Consider the following 24,844-nt stretch of genomic DNA (forward strand, 5'->3'; position numbering starts at 1 on the left):
GGTCATTGTGGGTACGGGTGCTTATCAGACCCCGATAGCTCCGACTTCCGAGGTACCTACCTCGACTGTACCACCAGTGGTACCACCGTCGGCATATTCAGCACCTCCCCCAGCAGTAGTACCCGCAGTATACCCGGCAGCCCCTCTAGCCGCGCCTGCTACTACGTACTTGGCACCCCAGATACCTGCGCCGGTTACTGCACACCCGGCACCCGCACCAGCAGTACCGGTTACTCCTTATCCGGTACCGCCCACCGTACCTCCAGTCGCCCCTACTTATGCCTACTCAGCAGTTCCACCAGCAGTACCCATTCCAGGTTATACGACAGCACCAGTGGTACCTCTTCCGGCCTATCCCTCAGTACCACCCATAGGATCAGCTCCAGTGGCTCTACCTAGTTCCGCAGCGATCCCTACTGGTATAGTTGCGGCACGAGCACGGATCCCAGCCTTAGCCGAGTCGATGAAGAGTCGATTCACATTATTCCGCGGGGAGACTGATCCGAGCATAGCTCAGTCCTGGATTGAGACTATGGAGCGGACATTCTTTTACATGGCCTGCTCCGAGTGGGAGAAGGCCGAGCTAGCTGCTTACCACCTGCGAGATGGGGCAGAGATCTGGTGGGACACACAGCGCTCCATCATAGGCGATCAGCATATTACCTGGACGAGATTTAGGGAGGCATTCGAGAGTCAGTATTTTCCCCGAGCATATCAGATGACTCTACGGCAGGATTTTCTTAGTCTGCGGCAGAATAACCGCTCAGTGATGGAATATAATGCTGAATTTAATCGGTTGGCCAAATTCTGTCCTGAGTTAGTTGCCGATGACAGATCTCGTATGCTTCAGTTTGTCCAGGGACTGGACGGGCATCTTCAGCTGAAGATTTCTGGCTTTAGTACTTCATCATACACCGAGACACTGGATAGAGCTCTCATGATTGAGTCTACTCATCGGAGAGTGAATGCAGATAAGAAGAGGAAGCAGACTGATCGGACTTCCGGACAGAGCCAGCAGCCACAGACTACTGGACAGCAGCAGAGCAGTCACACTCAGACGGGTCAGGGTACTTCTGGGGCATCGGGCCGACCCCAGAAGTCAGGATGATCTTCATCTGGACGTTCCCGGTCTACTCAGCGGAACCGGAAACAGTCTACCGGTGATCCTCATTGTACCCGATGTGGATCCCGAGATCACATGGTTTCTGCTTGCTCCTTGGGGCAGTCAGTTTGCTATTATTGCAAACTGCCTGGCCACGTCATCCGAGACTATTCGCTAAAGACTCAGCATGTAGCTTCCGGAGTTTCTGTTGCGGGAGGACGGTTTGGTCAGTCCGGGACCCAGCAAGGCGGGCCGAAAGCCCAATCTTCACACCGTCAGCAGGGGACAGCTCCCCCTGCGACCGCTGCATATGGCATGCACGGTCAGGAGCATTCCAGCGTTCTGATGGAGTCCCAGGGTTCTATTTCTGGACCTCAGTATCTGACTCAGCCATCGGCGCAGTATCAGTTACAGCCCCAGCCACCAGTTCAGTACATACTGCAGCCCATAGCCCCAGCTCTGACTCAGTATCCAGTACCGACTCAGTGGCAGGCTCCGACTCCGACACAGCAGCCTTTGGCAGTGCTACCGCCTCTACCACCGTCAGATACTGGACGAGTTCACGCGGTCACCCGAGAGGATGCACAGCGGGCCGACGGATCCGTTTTCCGCGGTACGGTTTTACTTTATGCATTTTCTGCTGATATGCTAATTGATACAGGTAGTTCACATTCTTTTATATCTTGTGCATTTATGAGAGAGATTGGTAGACTACATTCTCATAGATCTCGACGACTGACCGTCTCCTTACCATCTGGTGATACCTTGGATGTCACCCAGGAGGTCAAAGGTTGTCCGTTAGATTTTGGTAGCATTATACTCACAGTAGATTTATTAGTACTGGAGATGGTCGAGTTCGATATTATCCTGGGTATGGATTGGCTGTCTGCTTGTCATGCCACGGTTGATTGCCAGAAGAGGGTGGTTACTTTCCAACCTCCGAACCAACCCTCTTGGGATTTCACTGGCATCAGAGACGATGGGATATCGACCATTTCTGCGATACAGGCGCAGAAACTGCTATCACATGGATGTCAGGGATTTCTATTATCATTGATTAGTACTGACGACAGCAGTAGTCCTCAGCTCTCAGACATTCCGGTGGTCCGAGAGTACCCAGACGTTTTTCCAGACGAGTTACCAGGTTTGCCGCCCCGAAGGCAAGTGGAGTTTGCTATTGAGCTGATTCCAGGGACTGCACCAACATCGAAAGCTCCTTATCGTATGGCACCGAAAGAGTTGGACGAACTAAAAGTCCAACTCCAGGAGTTATTAGATAGGGGATTTATTCGCCCTAGTGTATCTCCGTGGGGGTCTCCAGTACTATTCGTCAAGAAAAAGGATGGTACTCTGAGGTTGTGCATCGATTACAGGCAGCTGAATGCAGTGACTATCAGAAATAAGTACCCCTTGCCACGGATTGAGGATTTATTTGATCAGCTTAGAGATACATCAGTGTATTCCAAGATTGATCTGCGGTCTGGATATCATCAGCTGAGAGTCAGAGATTCTGATATTCAGAAGACAGCATTCCGCACCAGATACGGACATTACGAGTTTTTGGTAATGCCATTTGGGCTTACCAATGCTCCTGCAGTATTTATGGATTTGATGAACCGTATCTTTTTGGAGTATTTAGATCAGTTTGTGATTGTGTTTATCGATGACATATTGATCTATTCACGTTCCGAGGAGGAACATGCGCAGCACCTTCGCATAGTCTTGGAGACTCTTCGACGACATCATCTGTATGCGAAGTTCAGCAAATGTGCATTTTGGCTATCCTCAGTTGGTTTTCTGGGACATGTGGTGTCTAGCCGAGGTATTTCAGTAGATCCTCAGAAGATCGAGGCTATCACTAGCTGGGAGCAGCCGAAGTCAGTCCAGGAGATCCGTAGTTTCTTGGGCTTGGCTGGATATTACCGACGATTCGTTGAGGGTTTCTCCAGCATTACTATGCCATTGACACGTCTGACTAGGAAAGGCGTGAAGTTCACGTGGTCAGAGGCTTGTGAGACCAGCTTCCAGGAGCTGAAGCGGAGATTAGTATCAGCACCAGTTTTGGTTTTACCTTCTGGTGATGACGGATTCGTACTTTACACAGACGCATCTCTTCAGGGCTTGGACGCTGTTTTGATGCAGCACGGTAGGGTAGTCTCCTATGTTTCTCGTCAGTTGAAGGAGCATGAGAAGAACTACCCAGTACATGATTTAGAGCTAGTCGCTATTATCTTTGCTTTGAAGATTTGGCGACATCATCTTTATGGTATTACTTTTGAGATTCTTACTGATCATAAGAGTCTCAAATATATTTTCACCCAGAAGGAACTCAATCTCCGACAAAGGAGATGGATGGAGCTCCTGAAGGATTATGATTGTACTATTAGCTACCATCCGGGTAAAGCTAATGTGGTTGCTGATGCACTGAGCAGGAAGTCCGGAGGGACTTTAGCTTGTCATCGAGTTACAGTCACGAACTTGATTCAGGGATTCGCCGAGTTGGGCCTTGAGGAGCAGGGACAGACGAGCAGGTATTCTTGTTACCATGGTTGCTCATCGTCGATCGTGATGAGGATTCGAGAGGCCCAGGCCGGAGATCAGCCAGTTCATTAGCAGCCAGATAGCTTCCGGACAGCAGACCGAGTTTACACGAGGTGACGAGGGTATTGTTTATTTCCGAGGCAGATTATGTGTACCTCAGTCTCACCCGGTCATGGAGGAGTTACTTCAGGAGGCTCATCGTTCTAGATTTGCTATCCACCCAGGTGGGACCCGTATGTATCGTGATTTGAGGAGTTCCTATTGGTGGAACGGTATGAAGAAAGACATCGCGGAGTTTGTAGCCAGATGTCTTGTCTGTCAGCAGGTGAAGGCTGAGCACCAGAGACCTGCTGGATTACTTCAGAGGATCGCTATTCCCGAGTGGAAGTGGGAGCACATTACTATGGATTTCGTGGTTGGTTTGCCTAGGACTCGTCGAGGCCATGATGCGATTTGGGTAATCGTTGACCGATTAACCAAATCCGCACACTTTTTAGTGATCCGGAAGACTGATTCTCTGGACCGATTAGCTGAGTTATACTGTTGTGAGATTATTAGATTACATGGAGTTCCGTTGAGCATTATATCTGATAGAGACCCACGGTTCACGTCCCGATTCTGGCAGAGTCTGCAGCAGGCTTTGGGCACACAACTTCGTTTCAGTACGGCATTCCATCCGCAGACAGATGGCCAGTCAGAGCGGACTATTCAAACATTGGGGGACTTGCTGAGGTCTTGCGTCATGGACTTCGGAGGCAGTTGGGAGGACCACCTGCCATTAGTGGAGTTCGCCTACAACAACAGCTATCATTCGACTATCCAGATGGGACCGTTTGAGGCGTTGTATGGTAGGCCTTGTCGGGCACCCATCCTCTGGGAAGAGGTTGGGGAGGCTCAGTTGGTAGGACCTCAGAGAGCTCAGCAGGATGCAGAGTTAGTTCGCACTATCAGACGGAGGATGTCAGAGGCTCAGGACCGTCAGAAGAGTTATGCTGATCAGAGACGGAGACCCCTGGAGTTCTCCATTGGTGATCATGTATTTCTTAGAGTTTCACCCACGAAAGGGGTGAAGAGATTTGGTCTTCGAGGTAAGCTAGCTCCACGATATATTGGGTCATTCCAGATCTTGGAGAGGATTGGAGCAGTAGCTTACCGTCTGGCGCTACCACCATCTCTAGCTGGCATTCACGACGTATTCCATGTATCTATGCTGAGGAGATACGTATCCGATCCGGCACATGTTCTGTCAGATATATCTGTTCCTATTCAGGCGGACGTTACTTATGAGGAGGTTCCGGTACGGATTCTGGACCGTAGAGAGCGTCAGCTGCGGAACAAGACGGTCCGACTGCTTAAAGTCAGATGGCAGCATCATTCTGACGAGGAGGCTACGTGGGAGCTGGAGGATACTATCCGAGCTCAATACCCCCATCTTTTTACTTGAGGTATGTGGGTTATAGTTTCTTCAGCATTTATACTACATGGTTGTATTTCAGTGTTTGCTATTGGTTATAGCGAAATTTGGGGACCAAATTTTTATTAATAGGGGAGGATGTGAGATCTCGGAAAATTTAAATAAATAGGGTTATTTCATAAATAGCCTTATAATATTTTTTCGGAATTTTTAGAAATTTTCTGGGAATTTTTCGGAGCTCGTAAGACGGGGTTTGAGGGGATCAACTACGGGTCCGGATAAAGCCTGTTTGGGATACCTGTTTAAGTGAGGAAAAGTTTTAAATATAAATACTTTCCTTTTTTTTATTTCTTTTCCCTTAAAACGCCGATCCCGAACCCGAGCTTCCTCCTCACTTCCCCGATCTCCCCTCTTCCTCTCTCTGTTCTCTCGCGGACAAGCAACGCCGACGGAAGCCAGGCTCCAGCTCCGGCGATCTTTCTCCACCGGCATCGACGCCCATTGAGCTCAGGTCCGACCGGTGTCTTCCTCTCTGGGCCACTTCACAACATCGCGTCTTCTCACGCCTACCTGCCGACGCCACTGGATCGAGCGAGATCCACCCGATCGCCGGTGAGGGTTTTCTTCCGGAGGTTCGAGAGAGGGGCTGGCTTCACCCGAGCCCTTTCTCCTTGTGCAACTGTGCCCTAGGTCTCTTCGGTTGGCTCCGATCAGACGTTGCGGCAACAGGGCCGTGCCCTAGCAACGATCCTTAAGGTAAGGTGTTACAAGATTTCGATCGATTGGGTGATGTTCTTCATTGATTCTTCTTGTTGGATTAGAGGAAACATCATACAGCTGTTTTAGGGCTTAGACCTTCTTCTCTATAGACTGATCCTCCTCTGTTCTTGATCCTCCTCTTCTTGAGGTTGATTTAGGTCACGGATTGGGCAATTTCTTTTGGAGACAACCGATTGAGGTAAGGTTAGGTTGTTAATTCGGTTGGTGTTTGGATCTGTGATCTTCTTGCTTGATTCATTGCTTGATCCGACTGATCCGATCCAGTGAGGATTTGTGAAGGCGATCTTGGCTTCCAGCAACTTCATTGGTTTCGGCAGAACCTACAAACCAGCAACCTCTCCTTCCGGCAGCAACACCTTTGATTGTGATCTATTGGTGATCACCTTGGATTTGAGGTAAGGAATAGGATAATTGATCTTGTTGTAGATCATGTTTCGAATTTGAATATTAGTTTGATGATCTTGTTCTAGATGGATTAGGTTAAGTGTGATTGATTAGCCATTTATGTGTAGGAATAAATTGGAGATGATATGTTAGTATATCATTAGTTGATACATGTTGTAATTAGTTGTTAAATTATGTAGATTTAATTGTGTAGAATAAATCTAATGGAATGGTTAGGGTTAGGGTAATTAACCCTAGTCAACCGTTGGACTTATAATCTAATTGGTGATTAGGGATTAGGTAACTAACCCTAATCGACCATTAGATTTAAATTGGTAAGTTGAGGTTGTGTTGATTAGGGTTTTGCCCTAATTTAGTTTTAGGAATTTTATTTAGCTATTTCATTTGGATTTAGCTAAATAAAACATATATATATTGTTTGACACAGGACTCTGATTCGAGACGGGTGTCTCGGCTTCGGATTTGGATTGACTGTACCTTCTATTGGAGGCGGGTACCCTTTGACTTATCTTTTGATAATGTCTTATGATATGTTTAGCTTATATATACTTACTAGTGGTAGATAGTAGATTATTCTTTCTCTTGGTCTTAGCTAGTTGATACCTATCACATGCTTCATCTGCTAGTTGCTTTACTTCAGGATTGGATATTTTATCTCTTGCCATGTGTATATATGTTCATAGAGATGCATATCTATAGTGCTCTACTCTACTGGATTAGTTACTTTACATGTGTGATACATGCTCTTGGATTCATGATACGTACATCATTGTTATATGTGATGTCTTTGGATTTATGCTGTTTATATCATGGTTATATGTGTGCGTTTACCTTTTGGGCACACACATATATGGAGGAGGCTATGTTCAGGTATGACATACTGTAGCATCATGCACCATCCTGCATGATTGCATGCTGGGCGATTGACGACTCCATTATTGTTGAGCTCGTCGGCCGGCTACATAGGCCTGCACACAACGTGTTTCACTGCATGGGTAGTGGCACAGCACTCAGGGTGTGTATGGCAGGTTGCTCGGTGGTGCACCGCTGGGGTGCTCATGGGTAGCACGATACAGCGGGGTTGCAGCCGGGATCCCTCCCCGTCATCGTATCGGGAGTTGAGAGCATTGCGCTCCCTCACTATGTTTGAGGTAGGAGGATAGGTGTACTCCGACAGCATCCCGTCCACTCGGTCACTCTTCAGGGGCAGTGATGGCAGAGTGCACGGTGTCACAGCCCTACCCACTCGGTCTCACCATTGTGTGTGAGATGGCTGACTGGTTGACAGGGGTGACCATGTCATATTGCATCATATGCACGGATTGCATTCGTTATGATTGATGCATTTTGGTGATTGCATATGATTGACATGCATACAGGATACATGCTTTTGCTCTGACTACTTTTATCTCTGTATGTTGACAGTCAGTTGCCCAAGCCTCGCAGGTGAGCACAGTTTATTTCAGTTATGCATTTTCTTATCATTCTTGCTATAGACTGTACTTTATGCCTTTTGCTGGTTATTACAGTTTATTTCAGCTATGCATATCTGTTATACTATTAGGAGACCGTACCGTAGGTTGTACTGTTAGGAGACTATACTGTAGGCTCTATGGTTTAGTGTACTGTACCATAGGATGTTGCTAGTAGTTATATGTTGCTGTACATATCTATTGGATTACCTGCTGAGTTCTTTGAACTCACCCCGTTGTTACTATTTTTCAGGTTGAGGCCGTCGGGAGATATTCCAGTCGCTAGCCCCTTTATCGCGAGGATTTGCCTGTTGTCGGGATCTGTTTTGTTTTTGCATCTTATATACTCGTGATATGGATTTTGTATTGTGGACTTTATGACGCACATTGGGTTTACTACTTTTGTTTTCCGCTGCGAATATTTCATTACTTCGTGGATTTCGTTTCTTCGTTGTAGTGGAGTAGGATGTGTACGTATATCTTCGTTGATTTCTATATCATCTTTTCTGTATATAACTGCGTGGGTTGTTCATATTATATCTGTGTAGAAATATTGAATATAACTGCGTGGATTGTTTTACTATTTGTCTGTATTGTTCCGGCCGAGTGTGGCCGAGGTATTGATATATGTATACTGAGATTCATATTGTCACCCGTACAGGGGAGATGCTGCCGAAATTTCTTCGGACAAGGACTACCTGGGACGTGACATCTTCACTCAGTATAAATAGAACCCTCTAGATGATGGAAAATTTACTCAATCACTCAATCCTCTCTTCTCTTCCTCAAGCATTCATCTCATCTTGTGAATTCAAGAGTCCAAGAAGTCTACTAGAAGGTTCGCTGGTCTCAGAAGTCGGAGTGCTACGATTCCGAGACGTTCGTCGTCGTTGTATCTTGGGAACGAATTGCAACAATCCGTTAAGCACCGTAGCGGAGCAATATCGTTTACGGAGATAGTGTCGAGCACTAGCTTCGACGATCAGTTTGCATACTCCAGAAGCTATCCGGGGATCAATACTTCCATTCTATAAAGTAGGACAAGCCATTTCACAATCGCCTAAATTTTCCTTTTAGGCACAAGACTCAACAAGCTCCTTCCATTTCAACCACCTACCTTAATTTTCTTAATGACAGTGGCATAAATATCTTCTTATCAAATAATATTTTCTAGGATATCTCGAACTCTTACTGAGAAGAATTTCATGTTCGTTCATCATAAGTATTCTCAGAATTATTTTTGTATGATTGGAAATACATTTCTGATATATTCAGTTTTAGTTCTACTAACTTGAAATCATTACTTTTTGAAAGCGTCTCTACAATTCAAGCATTGAATTTGATCTATTTATTCTCATCAAATTATACAATATCATGAGCAGATAACATGCACTAATGAGATTTATATCTTGAATATGATTTAGATAGCATCTCGGTTCAAAATCATGCATGACTAAGTTGCTTTAAGCAAACTGCAATTGGATATATCTCTTCTGGTGTTATCTCTGGATTATTAGTCTATCTCTGGAAATTAGTGAGTTCTTAGGTCTTTTCCAATTTGCTGAGCAATGTTCTTATGTTTTTTTGCAGAGTATTTATAAGATAAGCTTCGGGCAGATTTATTTGAGCAGGCCTATGATGACAGAGTCTGATGGAGAAACTGCCACATTATTCTCAAAAGCAGCAAGATCCAGGAACTCGACTTATTATGTTTATGTTACGTCACTAATCCGATATTTACTTAGAGAGTGAAAAGTAAAATTAAGAAAAAGTTTTCTATCAGTATAGTTTATTTTATTAAAATTTTATGATAAATTATAATGACCAGCTAAAAAAATGAATAATCAATGCTTTTCTCTTGATATTATGGACTCATAAAATATGAATAATCAAATACTTTTCCTTTGATATTATGGACTCCTAAAATATGATATTACATAGACATCCTTCATAATGATCCTAAAAATTAGGAATAAAATTCATTTTAGCACGTCAGATTGTAGTCATTTAGTATTGTCCAAAATTTTAAAAGAAAGAAAAACACAATTCATCAATGGGTGATTTTAGAGTCAAAATCTATCATCTCAAAATAGGACGAAAAACAACTAATAGAAAAAAAATGATGCATGTATCCCTTGTCATATATAAAATTACACCATATATATATAAAAAAATAATACATGTGTCCTTTTTAACTCACAAGATTTACCATATATCTAAAAAAATGATGCATATATCCTTTTTTTAGTTATAAAAATTATACTATATGTATTTATCTTTCTCAATCAAAATAAACATGGATGCAGAGGAAAAAATCTTTCTCTTTTTATTTTCTTAACATGTCCTTATATTTTTTTTATTCATCCATCCTCTACTCTTGCACGTAAACCGAGCCTAAAAGAATTATAAAGAAGGGGTATGATTGTGAAGATGTGACAGAGACTCAAGAGTTTGCAAAAGTGTTTATAGGAAAGGTAAAGGATAGTCATTGATCCTTACATTTTGTTTCATATTTTTTTCCATGGGTGTTGATTATTTTATTCATCTTGTCTATTATTTTTCTTGCAGGTGTCTATACTGCTCCGGTCCAGTTATTGCACTTTGTATCAGAACTCTGAGAAGGATCTCACTGAACTTGGGCAGTGCCCTTATGATCAAGGAGGAGATTTCATCATCAATGGAAGTGAAAAGGTGCTTATTGCACAGGAAAAGATGAGCACCAATCATGTACATGTATTTAAGAAAAGGCAGCCAAACAAGTTTGCATCGTGCTGCCATGGACACGAATGCTCATCAGCTGCTATGTCGAGATGGTGAGACATAGTTTGAGCAATTATAATTGCGTACCAACTGTTATGAAGACTGAGTTTAAGACCCCCAAACTTATCGTCGATCATGTGCTTGGTCGTGAGGGTCCTTTAATAGTCTTGTCTGATTGGGCAGATGTAATTTTAGCCGTTTGATAGATTAACAATCAACGGCTAAAAATTAGCTGATGGCTATCAAACCGAGGGCCCCTCCATTGGATTCGCCTTTGATAACTCCTGTTAATTTCAAACAAGAAAGTCTATTTATAGAAATGGATGAATTTCAATAAATTATTCAAATTAGGGTATCAAATGTCTTCTGATATTAATTAAAATACAACCATCACATTAAAAACTTGCTAGAATTTTCCAAATAGCCTACAAGTTTGTTTCGTCTTAACATTGTACGAGTACAATGAATCATCCGGGTTCAATATTATGTACACTTACAACATAACTCTACCAGTTCCATGGTCGAAAACTGTCTTTCTCCAAGCACGTGCACAAACTTGACTCAAGAGAAGAAAACTATTTTCTCGTTGCAGATAAGCAGAAGCTAAAAGTCACAGGGGTCCCTGTCATTCTGCGATAACTAATCGTCCACGCAATCAGACGCATAGAGCTTGGTAACGGCTTGATTATCCAAAGTATGGAGGTTCTTTAACCGAACATCCAGAGCACCCGATGATTTTCATTTCTTCTTTTGATCTTTAGCTAGCAGCTGTTCTTTGGTGAGCATCCTTGGTGCGATAGCCATGGCCATCAGTTCTTGGAACAGAAGCTTGCACGCATATGGTATGTGTACCTGTATGTTGGCAATAGCAGATCAAAATGTATCACTTAAAAAAAGATGACTATATTGTTTCAAGAAATAGCATGTTAATCTTCCACGTTAACAAGAAAGGAAAGTTTTCCATTTCAACGTCACACAGTTTACCATCTTCATATTGAAAAAATGTAAAGCTCAGGGAGCAAAATGAAAATCTCACCGACGGTAGAAGAAACATGGGAAGAAAATGAACCAACATTTGTAGATACACAATAAAAGAGAGGAACAGAGGAACTTACTTGAACAATGTCGGTTTTGTTCTTACACCCTCTGCATTCAAAGGAACTCTTCTTGAGATTGGCAATGGCTACGAGCCCACATTTCTCACACACATGAACCCTGTATGCATCACTTTGGTCAAATAGTCGTTCCTTGAGGAAGTGTGCAGCGCCATGGGCAATCATGCAGTCTCGCTCCATCTCTCCGAACCTGAGGCCACCATCTCGAGAGCGTCCTTCCGCAGGCTGCCTTGTCAGAATTTGCACGGGTCCACGCCCTCGAGAATGGATCTTGTCGTCGACCATGTGTTTCAATCTCTGGTAATAGGTAGGACCAAGGAATATCATGGCAGGCAGCCTTCGTCCTGTATGACCATTATACATGGTTTCAAAACCACGCATTTGATAACCACACTTGTGAAGAGCCTTGCTGATATTGTCAACCTAAAAAGAAACAAACATACAAACAAAAAAGATGTATTAGTCGAAAGGGATGGCAAATCTTATTTATAGGAACATGTCAATAGATTTTCTCTTACAGTGACATCAGTGAATGGCGTAGCATCACCCTCCTTTCCCATATGAGCAGCAACTTTACCCATGATACATTCAATCAGCTGACCAATGGTCATTCGAGAAGGTATAGCATGCGGGTTCACAATAATGTCAGGGGTAATGCCTTCAACTGTCCATGGCATATCTTCCTGCGTGTATGTCATACCAACAGTTCCCTTCTGACCATGTCTGCTACTAAATTTGTCACCAATTTGTGGTATCCGCACAGATCGCACCCTCACTTTCACAAACCTCAACCCATCCGCATTTGTAGTTAACAAAACCTGCAAGATGAGACATGCTTAAATTACCACAACAAGACTGCTTGAAGTACAAAGGCTTGTGAATTGTAAGAGATAATCCATCGCTGGCATATAAGTCTTCAAATTACCTGATCCACCATCCCACTCTCACTGTGCCGTAAACTAGTACTATGGTCTCGCCGGGTGTATCTTGAAGCTTGTCCTTGTGAATCGTCTTGAGCAATAGGGCTTGTCTTCCCAATTATAACATCTTCACCTGAGACCCTTGTACCCTGGCATAAATTCATACAAACAAATTTGAAGGCAGTGGAGGTAATGAAGTGGGTAAGACTTAAACTGTAAACTGTAAATGGGCACCCTTCCAGATTCACTGGAATACCATACTTACAGGAGGTGCAAGACCATCATCATCCAATTTTTCATAGGAACCATGACGCATGCCCTGAAATTAAGAGAGAACACCATCTCAGATGCAAATTCTTGACCATGGCAAGGAAAATGTGAACTACTAACCATAGTGTTATCCCTATTTGGCTGCCCAAAATCCTCCTTAACGAGAGTTCCCATTTTCTTTTCCTCATCTCTATGACAGGAAAAAGGTCAGCAACATACTGTTCTACGTAATAAGCATTCAAAAGTTTGATGTATCAAGTTTAATTATAACAAACCTGTAGGAACGGAAGAATAAGGATCTGAAGAACCCACGATCTATTGAAGATTGGTTCATGATGACAGAATCTTCTTGGTTATACCCAGAATAACACGAAATGGCGACAATAGCATTCTAAACAAGGATGACAAATATGAAACCAATACTCAATACTCAAAGATAAGAGCATGCCTCTTTCAGATGACACGAATAATTCTTACAATGCCAGCTGGGAGTTGTCTAAAGTGTAAATGTTCCATAGCACGAGTTGTAACGAGTGGCTTCTGAGGATAGTACAGAACATAAGCTAGTGTATCCTGCACACAAACCCCAACAAATTACCATATGCACCTACACATAATTCTGTGATTTGGAGAAAAGTATAAGATTTGAAATATGCCAACCATTCTTAATTGATAATTTGTGACGTATATTCCCATGGCTTGTTTACCCATTGCTGATTGATATGTATTACGAGGAGACTGAAACAATTACCAGAAAATTAAAAATAAGATATGTTTAATTGAGCTCCTCTGGTCATGTTCCTATTGAAGGGAGAGCTAGTTCCCATCAATTGGCAGACCAATAGAAATATGTCATCAAATTACCACGACGTCAATCAATACAGACAACTTACTTGATTGTGGTCGGGAAAGGGAATGATAGATGCACAAACACCCAATATCAACGAAGGATGGATCTCACAATGAGTGTAAGTATCACAATAAGCCTCCTCGGGATTCTGCCTTGCATTCACAAGATCCTGAAGCAACAGCAATACCAGTAAATAGAAACTTCACACAAGCATTTACAACTCCAGAAGAAACCCTAGTAAATGTCAACTTTTAGTTGAGATATTTATATAACTATCATGACAATGTTTAAACAGAACAATTAACAATCCTCTAAGCACTCCAACAAACGAAAAGGCGAACAAGTTTTTTTAAATATTACTGTCTCACATAGAAAAGGTCGTGCACTATTATCAATTGGCATTAGCTAACATGGTATAATCAATATTTGTGGCCAATAGGCCTAATGTCTTAGCTCTTCAACAAAAAAAAATGAACTTGTGTCATAAAAAGACACTTTACAAACTATCTGGGTACTTACATTGATTGTCATTGAAATCATGGTAGTTTCTTCTTCCTCAGTATCTATGTATTCAATGAATCCTTTAGCAACAAGGTCATGCCAACCTTCCTCAGGAGTTTCCTGTAAAGTGAGATGCATATAATAGTTAACAAAATGAATAGAAACCAAAAATGTTTGATATTTTTTCATCGGAATAATATTACCCTCTGTTGCAGTGCTCGAATGTCCTTTTTCTTGATCAAAAGCCTTTGCTTTTCAACAATAAAAAGTGGACGACTGCAGCGACCATAGTCAGTATAAAGGCGCAATTCTTTCAGCGGAATGTCCCGTATGACTCCCACCTCAGTGTTGACATCAATCTGTGAGAATGCACATATTAAAGGCATCAAGCTTCATAAGAGAAAGCATCAATAGCATCGAGTAAAACATAATGTTGAAAGAAAAAATTGCATGTGATCATTATAAAATACTCAGAAGAAACCAAGAAGAAAAGGCAAAGGGGAGAAAGGGAGCAATTTGGAGCTCCTTTATTCATCCGTTAAAAAATGACGAACATACTGATTTAACTATGCATATCTTGGGAATGGAAAAATCAAAAAGGTAGTTTGGCAGTTTTTTCTCATTTAGTATTCTTTTCTAAAAGTAGACATAACAAAGAAAAGCCCTCTCCTTCCTTACCCCTCCTCCCTTTTCTTTACTCTTACACTCATGTAGATGCACTTAGACCTAATTATATATTTAGAAAATTCTAGTGTTTTTAACACCTTGGGGAACACAAACAGAACTTACTTATGGTCCTACCTTCTTTTTTTTAAACCCACATATAAAGGCCTCAAAAAAAAAAAGACAAGTGAAAAAGAATTATTTTCTACCTCAAAGTAAAAAATTTCAAAACCATGATATATGTTAAAAGAACCATAGTTGAAAGCACCAACAGCTACAGATGAAATTTATATGCATGGCCAAATGATCTATGACATTGTTGGGAAAGGACAAAAAAGCTATAATACCTGTCTCCTCAATTGTCTTAAGGTTTTAACCAACATCTCTGGGTTTCTGTGAATCCCAACCCAACAGCCATTGACAAAAATTTTTGTTGACTGTGGAATAACAGCCGGAGAGATTTCCTGGAGGAAGTCAAATAAAAAAGTCAAAGCAAATTAGTGTATTATAGCAGCCCCTAGAATGTTAGACCTGAAATTGACAATATCTTCATATTTTCTGTAACAAGTAGAACTTACCTCAAAGTTCTCAGTACTCCACTCATCTAAAAACTCCAATATTGGATTTGCAGCAGATCCTACTGTTATGTACACCATTAATGCTAGATTCTTGACAAGGCCACAAGCCTGTGATGACCAGAATGACCAGAATAAATAAGTTAATGCTGAAAATAAGTGTCAAAAAAGGAACATGGACAATCAATCACAAGACAATATAGCATGTCATATAATAAATTATAAGGCAACTCTTAATTAGCTGTTTGCACATTTAAAGAAACAACCTGTCCTTCAGGTGTTTCAGCAGGACACATCATGCCCCAGTGAGAATTATGCAACTGACGAGGCTTTGCTAGTTTCCCTGATAACAAAAAAATATCAGTATTAATATAGCAAAAAGAATAGGCAAGTAAAATAACTTTGAAGGATCCTAAAGTTATAATATGGTAATAGGAATCACCTTCACGTCCTATGGGAGAATTTAACCTCCGTAGGTGAGATAATGTGGATGCATATGTCAATCGATTCAGCACCTGATAGTTGAAACATTGATACAATACTGTTATACCAACAAATAGAGCAAAGCTAATACCTAAAGGCAGCGAATTTATATGGGAATGAATGAAGAGATGGGACCTGTGAAACCCCTGCCCTAGTACCAGCTTGATTAGCCTGTCCCCAATTTCCAGTTGCAAGGGAGTACTTTAGACCACTAGTAATAGTCTTAGCTTTGATTGCAAATTGCAAGTTCACATCCTTTCCATTGTCAACACACTAACACATCAAAAACACAACCAAGTCAGAAATCAGACAATTATAGAAGGATCAAGGACGAGATATGGAGGATTATAACCTTTTGAACATAGGATCTCACATCCCTTGTCAATTTTCTAAAGAGCTACACATGGAAACAAAAGAAACAATTCAACATCTCAAGTCAATAAAAAATCAACTGATATAGAATATACTGAGACAAACCATTCGGAACAAGCCACCAAGCAGAGGACCAGCAAGATCTAGCCTTTTGTTGCCATAGTGATCCCTATCATCTTCTGGTCTTCGTCCAAGGGCGCACAACAATAGACGATGAATGATATATCTATAAGAAAGAGAAAGTATCAATATCCCTATTTTATCACAATTGCTAACAAGAACAAAGGTAAGAAACCCCACCCAAAGTAATAGGCCTTTTTTGTTTCACAGTATTCACCAACACCAACATGAGGCAACATTTCTTTTTGAAGAATTTCTTTGGCATACCTACAACACGTGAATCACATATTTAGAGAAGCACAACCAAAAAGAACCAAGAAACTAACATATATTACTTGATCCGCTTGTCCCTGGTGACACCAACTGTTGCTCCTCTTTTACCAATATAGTCCAGTGCCACCTAGACAAAGGAAGTGAAACTCTTAAATTGCACCCTACAGAATTACATTACACGAGCAGACAAACGCAGAAATACTGATCCTAAACTCGCAAAATACAAGGTGCTTTGATGGTTTGTCCACCAGTCTGATAATGTTACATACATGTGAACCTGTTCAGTTCAGCTAAGAAAGAGCCAACTTTCACATCAGCCCCTCATTTCTTGGTGAGACAATAATAAGCAATTTAAAGCATCATGTGCCAAGAAAATCCAGAAAATTTTTGTTGGTAAAAGAACTTTCTTTCCACTGTAAAAGTATAATTGCATCTACTACGCAAGAGTATGATGCCAGCAAAAGAAATAAATATATCCTTCAGAATTAGCTGAGCCCTTCATTTGTAACCAAATACCAAACGTTAGCATATACATGGATAAAAAAAACTAGCATTAATCTAATAAAGCAGGGACAAAAAATCAATTACCAAAACAAACAAAAAGAGACTGGAACTTGACAAATTACCTGTTGGTTCTGAATAACAAATGCTTCCTCGAGAGAGGGTCTCAGCAATTCCATCATTTGAGAATCAGAAAATTCATAGCATATGTGTTCAAGTATATCCTTATCAGCAACAAAACCTAATGCCCGGAAGATAATTATTATAGGGATATCAGCTCGGATATAGGGGAGAGTAGCTCGAATGTATTGTCCAGATGAACCCTGTTGGACAAAACATAAGAATCAACATGCAGAAAATAAGTAAAATGAAAAAAAAAAAATACAAATGCAGGAAAAAAAAAGAAATAAATGTAAAAGAGTTACCCCTTTTGCACTTGCACGAGAAAGCATGCGGACAAACATGCTGCTTGCTGGCCTGTTTTGGTTCTCAGCCATAGACCTAACTTCAGCTACATAAGCAAACTTGTTTGGCTGCCTTTTCTTAAATACATATACATGATTGGTGCTCATCTTTTCCTGTGCAATAAGCACCTTTTCACTTCCATTGATGATGAAATATCCTCCTTGATCATAAGGGCACTCCCCAAGTTCAGTGAGATCCTTCTCAGAGTTCTGATACAAAGTGCAATAACTGGACCGGAGCATTATAGGCACCTGCAAGAAAAATAATAGACAAGAGGAATAAAATAATCAATGCCCATGGAAAAAAATATGAAACAAAATGTTTTGATCAATGAATATCTTTTACCTTTCCGATAAACACTTTTGCAAACTCTTGAGTCTCTGTCACTTCTTCACAATCATGACCCTTCTTTATAATTCTTTTAGTGACGTCAACATACAATGGAGCAGAATAAGTCAAGTTCCTCAATCTTGCTGCTTTCGGGAATAATGTAGCAGTTTCACCATCAGACTCTGTCATCATAGGCCTGCTCAAATATATCTGCCCGAAGCTTATCTTATAAATAGTCTGCAAAAAAAAACATAACATAGTTCAGCAAATTGAAAAAGGCCTAAGAACTCACTAATTTCCAGAGATAGACTAATAATCCAGAAGATAACAACCAGAAGAGATATATCCAATTGCAGTTTGCTTAAAGCAACTTAGTCATGTATGATTTTGAACCGAGATGCTATCTAAATCATATTCAAGATAAATCTCATTAGTGCATGTTATCTGCTCATGATATTGTATAATTTGATGAGAATAAATAGATCAAATTCAATGCTTGAATTGTAGAGAAGCTTTCAAATAGTAAAGATTTCAATTTAGTAGAACTAAAACTGAATATATCAGAAATGTATTTCCAATCATACAAAAATAATTCTGAGAATACTTATGATGAATGAACATGAAATTCTTCTCAGTAAGAGTTCGAGATATCCTAGAAAATATTATTTGATAAGAAGATATTGATGACACTGTCATTAGGAAAATTAAGGTAGGTGGTTGAAATGGAAGGAGCTTGTTGTGTCTTGTGCCTAAAAGGAAAATTTAGGTGATTGTGATGTGGCATGTCAGACTTTATAGAATGGAAGTTGTCCTAGATAGAAACATATACACACATATATAAATAAAACAATTTTTTTAAACAAATAAAGATGAGAATTTCAAGATGAGCGTGCAAGGATGAAACAAAAAATATTGATGTCCAAGAGAAATTAGATTTAGCACCAATGTGTGGTTAAATAAGAGAGGGCTCATTTAAGTGGTATGAATACGTTTAGAGGCTGCCAATAGGTTCTATAATTAAAAGAGTATAATCGATTAGAGTTGAAAGTATAAAAGGTAGAGATAGACTAGAGAAAACTTTTAGTTAATGTCACAAGGATGATTTGTTTAATTTGAATACTAATAGTGGTAAAATCCAATGGACGGATATGGTCTACATACACAACCCTAATTACTTGGGACAAACATGCCTTGATGATGATTGCCAAACAAGAGTGCACTTGGTGTGCATGCAAAATCATAATCATGGCACTACATTAGGCAGTGGACTAATTGGTTTTGTAGCTTATATATGCAAGCATAACCAACTAATGCAATTTCTGTATGCTAAGGCAACCCTGAAAACTAAGAGCTTTTTCTATCTCAAAGCACCCTCTCACTGTTTGAAAAAAAAAAAATGCAATGATATTCTAATAGAACGTTAGTTAGGATTCTTCTACTCAACTCCCTCTGCTAATATTCAATCCAATTCTGAAGGCCTCTAAGAACACCAGATCTTTAATCCAACCACATGTTTACTTCTTGAACCCTGATATCGATCAGCTACTACACCCACTTATCCTGTTAATTGAGCTACTTAGACGAGCCAAGAAGCAATCGAACGGCGAAACGAGGGTAGACCTCGACGAAGTCAGACTGGCGGCCCGGGTTATGCTGGGACTCGGGGCGGATCTCAATGTCCGAGGACTCATCCACGATCTCCTGCATAGTGTTCTGGATGAACTCGTCGAAGGAGTCCAGCTGCTGCCGCACAAGACCCTTCTCCTCGAAGTAGGCGCTGATCACCGCCCAGGCGTCCTCCTGGGTGATGTCGTCGTCATCGTCGTTGTCCATCATTGCATAGTCGTCCTCCATATCGCCGTCCGACCTCGACTTGAAGGTGGGTTCCGCGATCGCTCGCTGACCGGAGGGGGAGAGAAAATTTGAAACCCTCGAGAAGGGGAGAGGGACCTCCGCTGCGGGATCGAACAAACGCTAAAGAGGCGACCCCCGTGCTGTATATATAGCAATAACCCGTAACGGTTTCGCCGATACGATATTACCATATTGGCTGATATAAGCACAGCTAGAGTCGGGTTTATTAAACGAGCATTATTGCATTTGTACGCACCATGATCATCTTTCTGAGTTTGTTTATATTTTAAATTTTATTATTTTGAGGCCTACAACATCATTAATAATTTTTTACCAAAAGAAAGTGACCCTCGTCAAAGATTTTAGATTTGTACAAACTAGAATTTGAGATGCAATCGGAATGTCAAGCATGATTATTAGACATAAACTTAAAATCTCTAAAATTAGGATCCATTGTAGCAAAACTTGTGCCAAATACTAAAATTGTGATACATGACGATAGGTGGGAACGACAAACGCCACGTAGCAATCCTAGGACTTGAATAAGGACTCAAGCAACTCATATTCTGAGTTCAAGTCAGCGAATTCAACTCGTGGTAGAACTTGTGCCAAACTAGTTGGCGCCGATTGAGCTCAAAGGAAGGCAGACGTGAGCAAATGTGGCAGATATCTCTTAAAAAAAAAATTGATCTATTATCTTAACGATCTTTTTTAATGTCGACTTTACGGATATGAAGGAGATAAATACATGTACACATACGTTAGGCTCATGATGTGGTAAACCTTAGGTGCTGTCGGTTCCTAAGAATCGACTCATGAATATTACGTCAGAGATATCATGCGTCTACCGTCTACTCAATACCCATAAGTATCTCTTCAAGATATAAGAGAATGTGGTTAGATGAATTAGATGTGACATAAACACGATCCGAAGACATGTAGGATGAGCACGGGATATGTGTGAGATGCCCAATCAAGTCATTTCCCACTCAACTCAAATTGTATAAAGAGATGCTCGCTCTCACCGGCGGAGATAGACAAACAATATATTTTATATACTTTGTCTATTCGTCTTCTTGACTATTCCTTTATGATCATTGAGGCCTAACCTCCTTGACCCTCTTTCTAATGGATACTCTCAGACCACTCATTATCACCAAAAACTAGCACCATCATCATTGGTCTCTGTCAAAGTCAAGCTAATTCTCGCCGAGAGCCTGGAAGTTCTTTGATCGTCCACATGCTTGAAATCACTCATCTTGTAGTTGACTTAGTACACATGACCTAAACCTGTGTCCAACTCACCTGAATCATTTCTAATCTTAGCCGAATCAAAATAGTAAGTATTCAATTAAAATTGAACTGAATTAAATAGACTTAACCTGAATAAATCATTTTTTTTCAAAAAAATTAAATCAATAGAATTTTTTGATAAAAATTGAATAAATCAACTAATAAAATACCGATTAATTTAATTTCCGATTGAATTAATCGTATTAGCCGAGTAATTTTGATCCACTATGAAATTGATTTTGTCTATTGATTGCTTACATGGGATTGATGGGAATCATCATTGAGAAAGAAAAACATAGAGAAAGCCGAAAAGAGATCTTAGGACAAGGACTCTACCATTCATCTTACATTGTCTCTTTTTTGTTACTTATGCTAATGGATAGATCACATAGAGTCTGTGTCAATCCGACACCTCGGCTTTGCCAAATAGAAAAATTATCAAGATAAATGAAATTTGATTGCCAAAACCAACAGTATTAAAGCAGTGAGCATGAAGTACAAAAATTGATTGGATGAGAGATACTCGCACTCTCGACCTCAGGATTATTCAAATTAAGCAATAAGACCTCCGCGGGAACCAACTGCGCCACCACCCCAATTGTGTCAAGTTAATAAAATTAAAATATTTAATTATATATCTTAAAATATTGCATATCTTTATTATTAGAAATGAGTTAATTTGGCATTTATAAATTATTATACTATTATTATAAACTATCACCCTTATTATTCTATTATTATAATTTTAATATTTATTATGTTTTTGGGCGACCATGAATATTTAAACCCATTTAAATATTCATATATACTCATAAATAACTAATCTATTTGATAGTATGAATTACATGCGTAATATAATATATGAATATACATAAATTAATATACCATGCCTATAAATTGGACTTGGTAAGAGTGCGTTATGTTAGTCCCGGTGCGGCAAGTAAGAGAGGATGAATTACATTGAAGTTACGATTATATCATTCTTATTCTTTCGACTTAAGTTAGACAAACACTTAATAAATAAAAAGAAACTACTAATAAATGAATACAAGATTACATAGAGTTATTTGATTTACAACCAAAAAGATTATTAATCTAAAGTAATGTGAGCACTAGCAAAATCTTCTTCTTCGAGAAAATTCAGAGGCGGAGAAGCCTCGTTCAACGTTTGAAAGTACAACTAGTAAATAAGAAAAACAAAATGAAATTGAAGTACAGAAAGTATTGTATTCAAACAAGAGAACAAGCTCGCCTTCTATAGCCCTCTAGTCTAATTTTATTGTTAGCTGACGTGGTAGCTTTGGGTTGCCTAAGGTGGGTTCAGACGCCTCAACGATGCACTCTATCTTCTACGCAATGACTCTTGAACGACTTTAGGATAAAATTTTATTCTCACCCGACCACCTGGAGTGTTGCTAACATGGACTCCTAGAGTTATCCTCATCGCAACGGACAAACAGATGCCTGTTCGGTACCAGATAGTCCGGGCGCCCCGACTGATCCCTCGGAAGCGTTGTACTCGTCCTTCTTGCGTGCTCTTTTATTCATCTGCTAAAAAATGGTAAACATACTGATTTAACTCCGGCATTCTCCTCGAACAATCTTCCACTTTGACTTCTTGTCCCTCGTAAGTGTCGCACGCATCCTTCTCGCTCCATCAATGTACTTTTCCACGGCTCATTGTCCTTTAGATGCATTGAGCTCGTTAACTTACTTCCCATACCATCTTTCTTATCTGCTGTGTTTTCTGCTCAATTTCTTGTGTTTCAAGTCCCTACATGCTTAAACACAAAGCATCAAAAATGCAAAACCTAACTTAACCTGATTGATTACATCAAAACTCACGCGGAGTACTTACACATCAGACTCATGCAGTAGTGTAACACAAGAGTTGCATGTATAATATAATGCATGAATACACATAAATTGGTGCCATAGACCCATAAATTGGACTTGGTAAAAGTGTGTTAGGCCCATGACCCATGCAACAAGCTACTATAACAAACGTTTTCTCATAAGAAATTAATTTAATTTTTTATATCAAATTTTAAACTGATAAGAACAGATACTATACTTGATCTTAATCAAAAGGCCGAGAAATGTATGTTTTCTAATGTTGTCGACCCAAGGTATTTATAGAAGGTTCTTGACTCCCGATGTTGTCAATCCTAAGACGTGGGTCTAAAGAGAACCATGACAATGTATAATTTTTATATAACTAAAAAAAATTACTAATAAGCTTTAAAATTATTTTTAGTATGAAAAGAAAAAAGAACATTAATATAATTTTATTTTAAACTTACCAAAATTAGTTAATAAAAGTTCAAATTCTTAATAAAATAGTAAGATAAATAAGTACCAAACACAACTAAACCTATGAATGCCAAAAAATGAATCCATCCGGTAATCCAAATCAATCCGAAAAACATCGAATTAGGATTGGAAGGTTTCGGTTCAGATTAAAATTTGTTATGTTGGTTTAAGTTTGGGTAAGATTTGGATTGACTCGAATTGATTCGAATTTAAGATTTAAGAATTTTTTAATTAAATTAAATTTTGTTTAAAAATCAAGGTGAATGTTTATATAATAATGATAAATTATTGAGATAAAAATAAAAATTTATATGAAAAAAAAATCAAATCAGACAAATTGTTCAGATTGGTGGGATTATTCAAGTTCAGTTTCAGATTTAAAATTTTCGGATTGAATTCGAATTCAGATCGAATTTAAGTTAATTTTTTATAATATTCCTCCTTTGATCCGAATTCAACCAATGTCAAGTTGAGCATGTCATTGAATTGAGTCATGACAAGTTCTAATCTAACACGAGTTCATGCCAAGTACAAAGGTTGCAAGTGATGGGTTATGCTAATTAAGTCAAGAAGACATTTTTTCTTAAAAAAATAAAATTAATGCGTACAATAATTTTGTGTCTAAAAGTCAAAAATATTATTTTAAAAAATAATATCTTCAAATACAACCTGTGCACGCCAAATCAATTTGGCGGATTAGGATTTTGGAGTCAGGACGGCTCCCCTAGGGGCAACTGTTCTCCTTAAATTATTTTAATATAAAATAATAGAATACTATACTAATAGTATTCTTAGGTTTTAAATAAATTTTATCAATCTATTATTTATAACTATTACTTAAACATCCCATTAGTTATCTTAAATAAGTCATATTATTCTTTCTGAATATAGAAAGCACTTGGATTTATACATAAATTTTAAATTTATCTAAAATATTCAAATAGTTTTCAAAAATAGTATTCACTTGTAAACATTAAACACTGTTCACCAAATTCTACCGTTTATATTTCCTAAAAAAAAATCCAAATAATATATAACTTAGTTAGAAGGTTTTCGAATTATACTGTTTAGAAGGTTTTCTAATTATACTGTTTAGAAGGTTTTCGAATTATATTGTTTCGGTCCCGAGCCTGGTCATCGGTCTAAATCTCCTGTCTCATATGTTTCGTCATCTACAACCATTAGCGTTATGAATCTAAAGGCTTAGCATGTTTAAATTATAATATATATTAATTAATTTTTATAACCATGTGTTCTAACAAAAAAAAAAATTATACTAATTCACTTTAACTCTTAGCTACATACCTTGCATAAACATAATTAGAATGCGTAGGCAAACATACTTTTTGTCCAGCATTATTGTGAACATACTTTTTACCCAACATAATTAATTACATAATTAAAGTATAAACATGAAGATGTTAGAGTATAATTATACGCATAATTAAAGCATAATTCTTAAACCTAACTAA

General features: G+C 39.4%; 2 protein-coding genes and 1 pseudogene across 2 annotated transcripts; 1 reads left to right on the top strand and 2 right to left on the bottom strand.

The window, feature by feature from the left end:
• Positions 1-1,198: 1,198 nt before the first annotated feature.
• On the top strand, positions 1,199-10,531 carry LOC121994622. Its single transcript, XM_042548595.1, has 6 exons — positions 1,199-1,624; positions 2,141-2,399; positions 2,604-3,511; positions 4,281-4,382; positions 9,305-9,424; positions 10,283-10,531. The coding sequence occupies exons 1-6, from the start codon at positions 1,199-1,201 to the stop codon at positions 10,529-10,531; spliced, it is 2,064 nt and encodes a 687-aa protein (XP_042404529.1).
• A 364-nt stretch (positions 10,532-10,895) lies between these two features.
• Positions 10,896-19,882, bottom strand: LOC121995858 (DNA-directed RNA polymerase II subunit RPB2-like). Its single transcript, XM_042549631.1, has 25 exons — positions 19,533-19,882; positions 17,928-18,149; positions 17,543-17,833; positions 17,243-17,440; positions 16,679-16,743; positions 16,524-16,610; positions 16,329-16,449; positions 16,204-16,248; positions 15,987-16,124; positions 15,811-15,883; positions 15,635-15,711; positions 15,372-15,479; positions 15,141-15,257; positions 14,334-14,489; positions 14,149-14,250; positions 13,673-13,798; positions 13,440-13,517; positions 13,257-13,352; positions 13,055-13,170; positions 12,900-12,969; positions 12,775-12,828; positions 12,515-12,658; positions 12,108-12,407; positions 11,590-12,012; positions 10,896-11,326 (listed from the first exon to the last, which is right to left on the bottom strand). Exons 1-25 carry the CDS (start codon positions 19,764-19,766, stop codon positions 11,213-11,215), a joined length of 3,555 nt encoding a protein of 1,184 aa, XP_042405565.1. The 5' UTR covers positions 19,767-19,882; the 3' UTR covers positions 10,896-11,212.
• A 3,101-nt stretch (positions 19,883-22,983) lies between these two features.
• Positions 22,984-23,164, bottom strand: LOC121999010 (annotated as a pseudogene).
• Positions 23,165-24,844: the final 1,680 nt, after the last annotated feature.

The sequence above is a fragment of the Zingiber officinale genome, chromosome 6A (genome assembly GCF_018446385.1).
Source record: "Zingiber officinale cultivar Zhangliang chromosome 6A, Zo_v1.1, whole genome shotgun sequence".
Taxonomy (NCBI): domain Eukaryota; kingdom Viridiplantae; phylum Streptophyta; class Magnoliopsida; order Zingiberales; family Zingiberaceae; genus Zingiber; species Zingiber officinale.

Bases quoted from the DNA above. Each gene is read 5' to 3' on its own strand.
- LOC121994622 (XM_042548595.1), top strand. From the start codon at position 1,199: ATGGTTTCTGCTTGCTCCTTGGGGCAGTCAGTTTGCTATTATTGCAAA. The intron at 3,512-4,280 runs GTGGTTGCTGAT...AGTCTGCAGCAG, and splicing joins ACCATCCGGGTAAAGCTAAT to GCTTTGGGCACACAACTTCG. The intron at 9,425-10,282 runs GTTTATGTTACG...TTTTTCTTGCAG, and splicing joins CCAGGAACTCGACTTATTAT to GTGTCTATACTGCTCCGGTC.
- LOC121995858 (XM_042549631.1), bottom strand. From the start codon at position 19,766: ATGGAGGACGACTATGCAATGATGGACAACGACGATGACGACGACATC. The intron at 15,884-15,986 runs GTCCCATCTCTT...TTCAACTATCAG, and splicing joins CTAGGGCAGGGGTTTCACAG to GTGCTGAATCGATTGACATA. The intron at 12,659-12,774 runs GTAAGTATGGTA...AATTTATGCCAG, and splicing joins ATGATGGTCTTGCACCTCCT to GGTACAAGGGTCTCAGGTGA.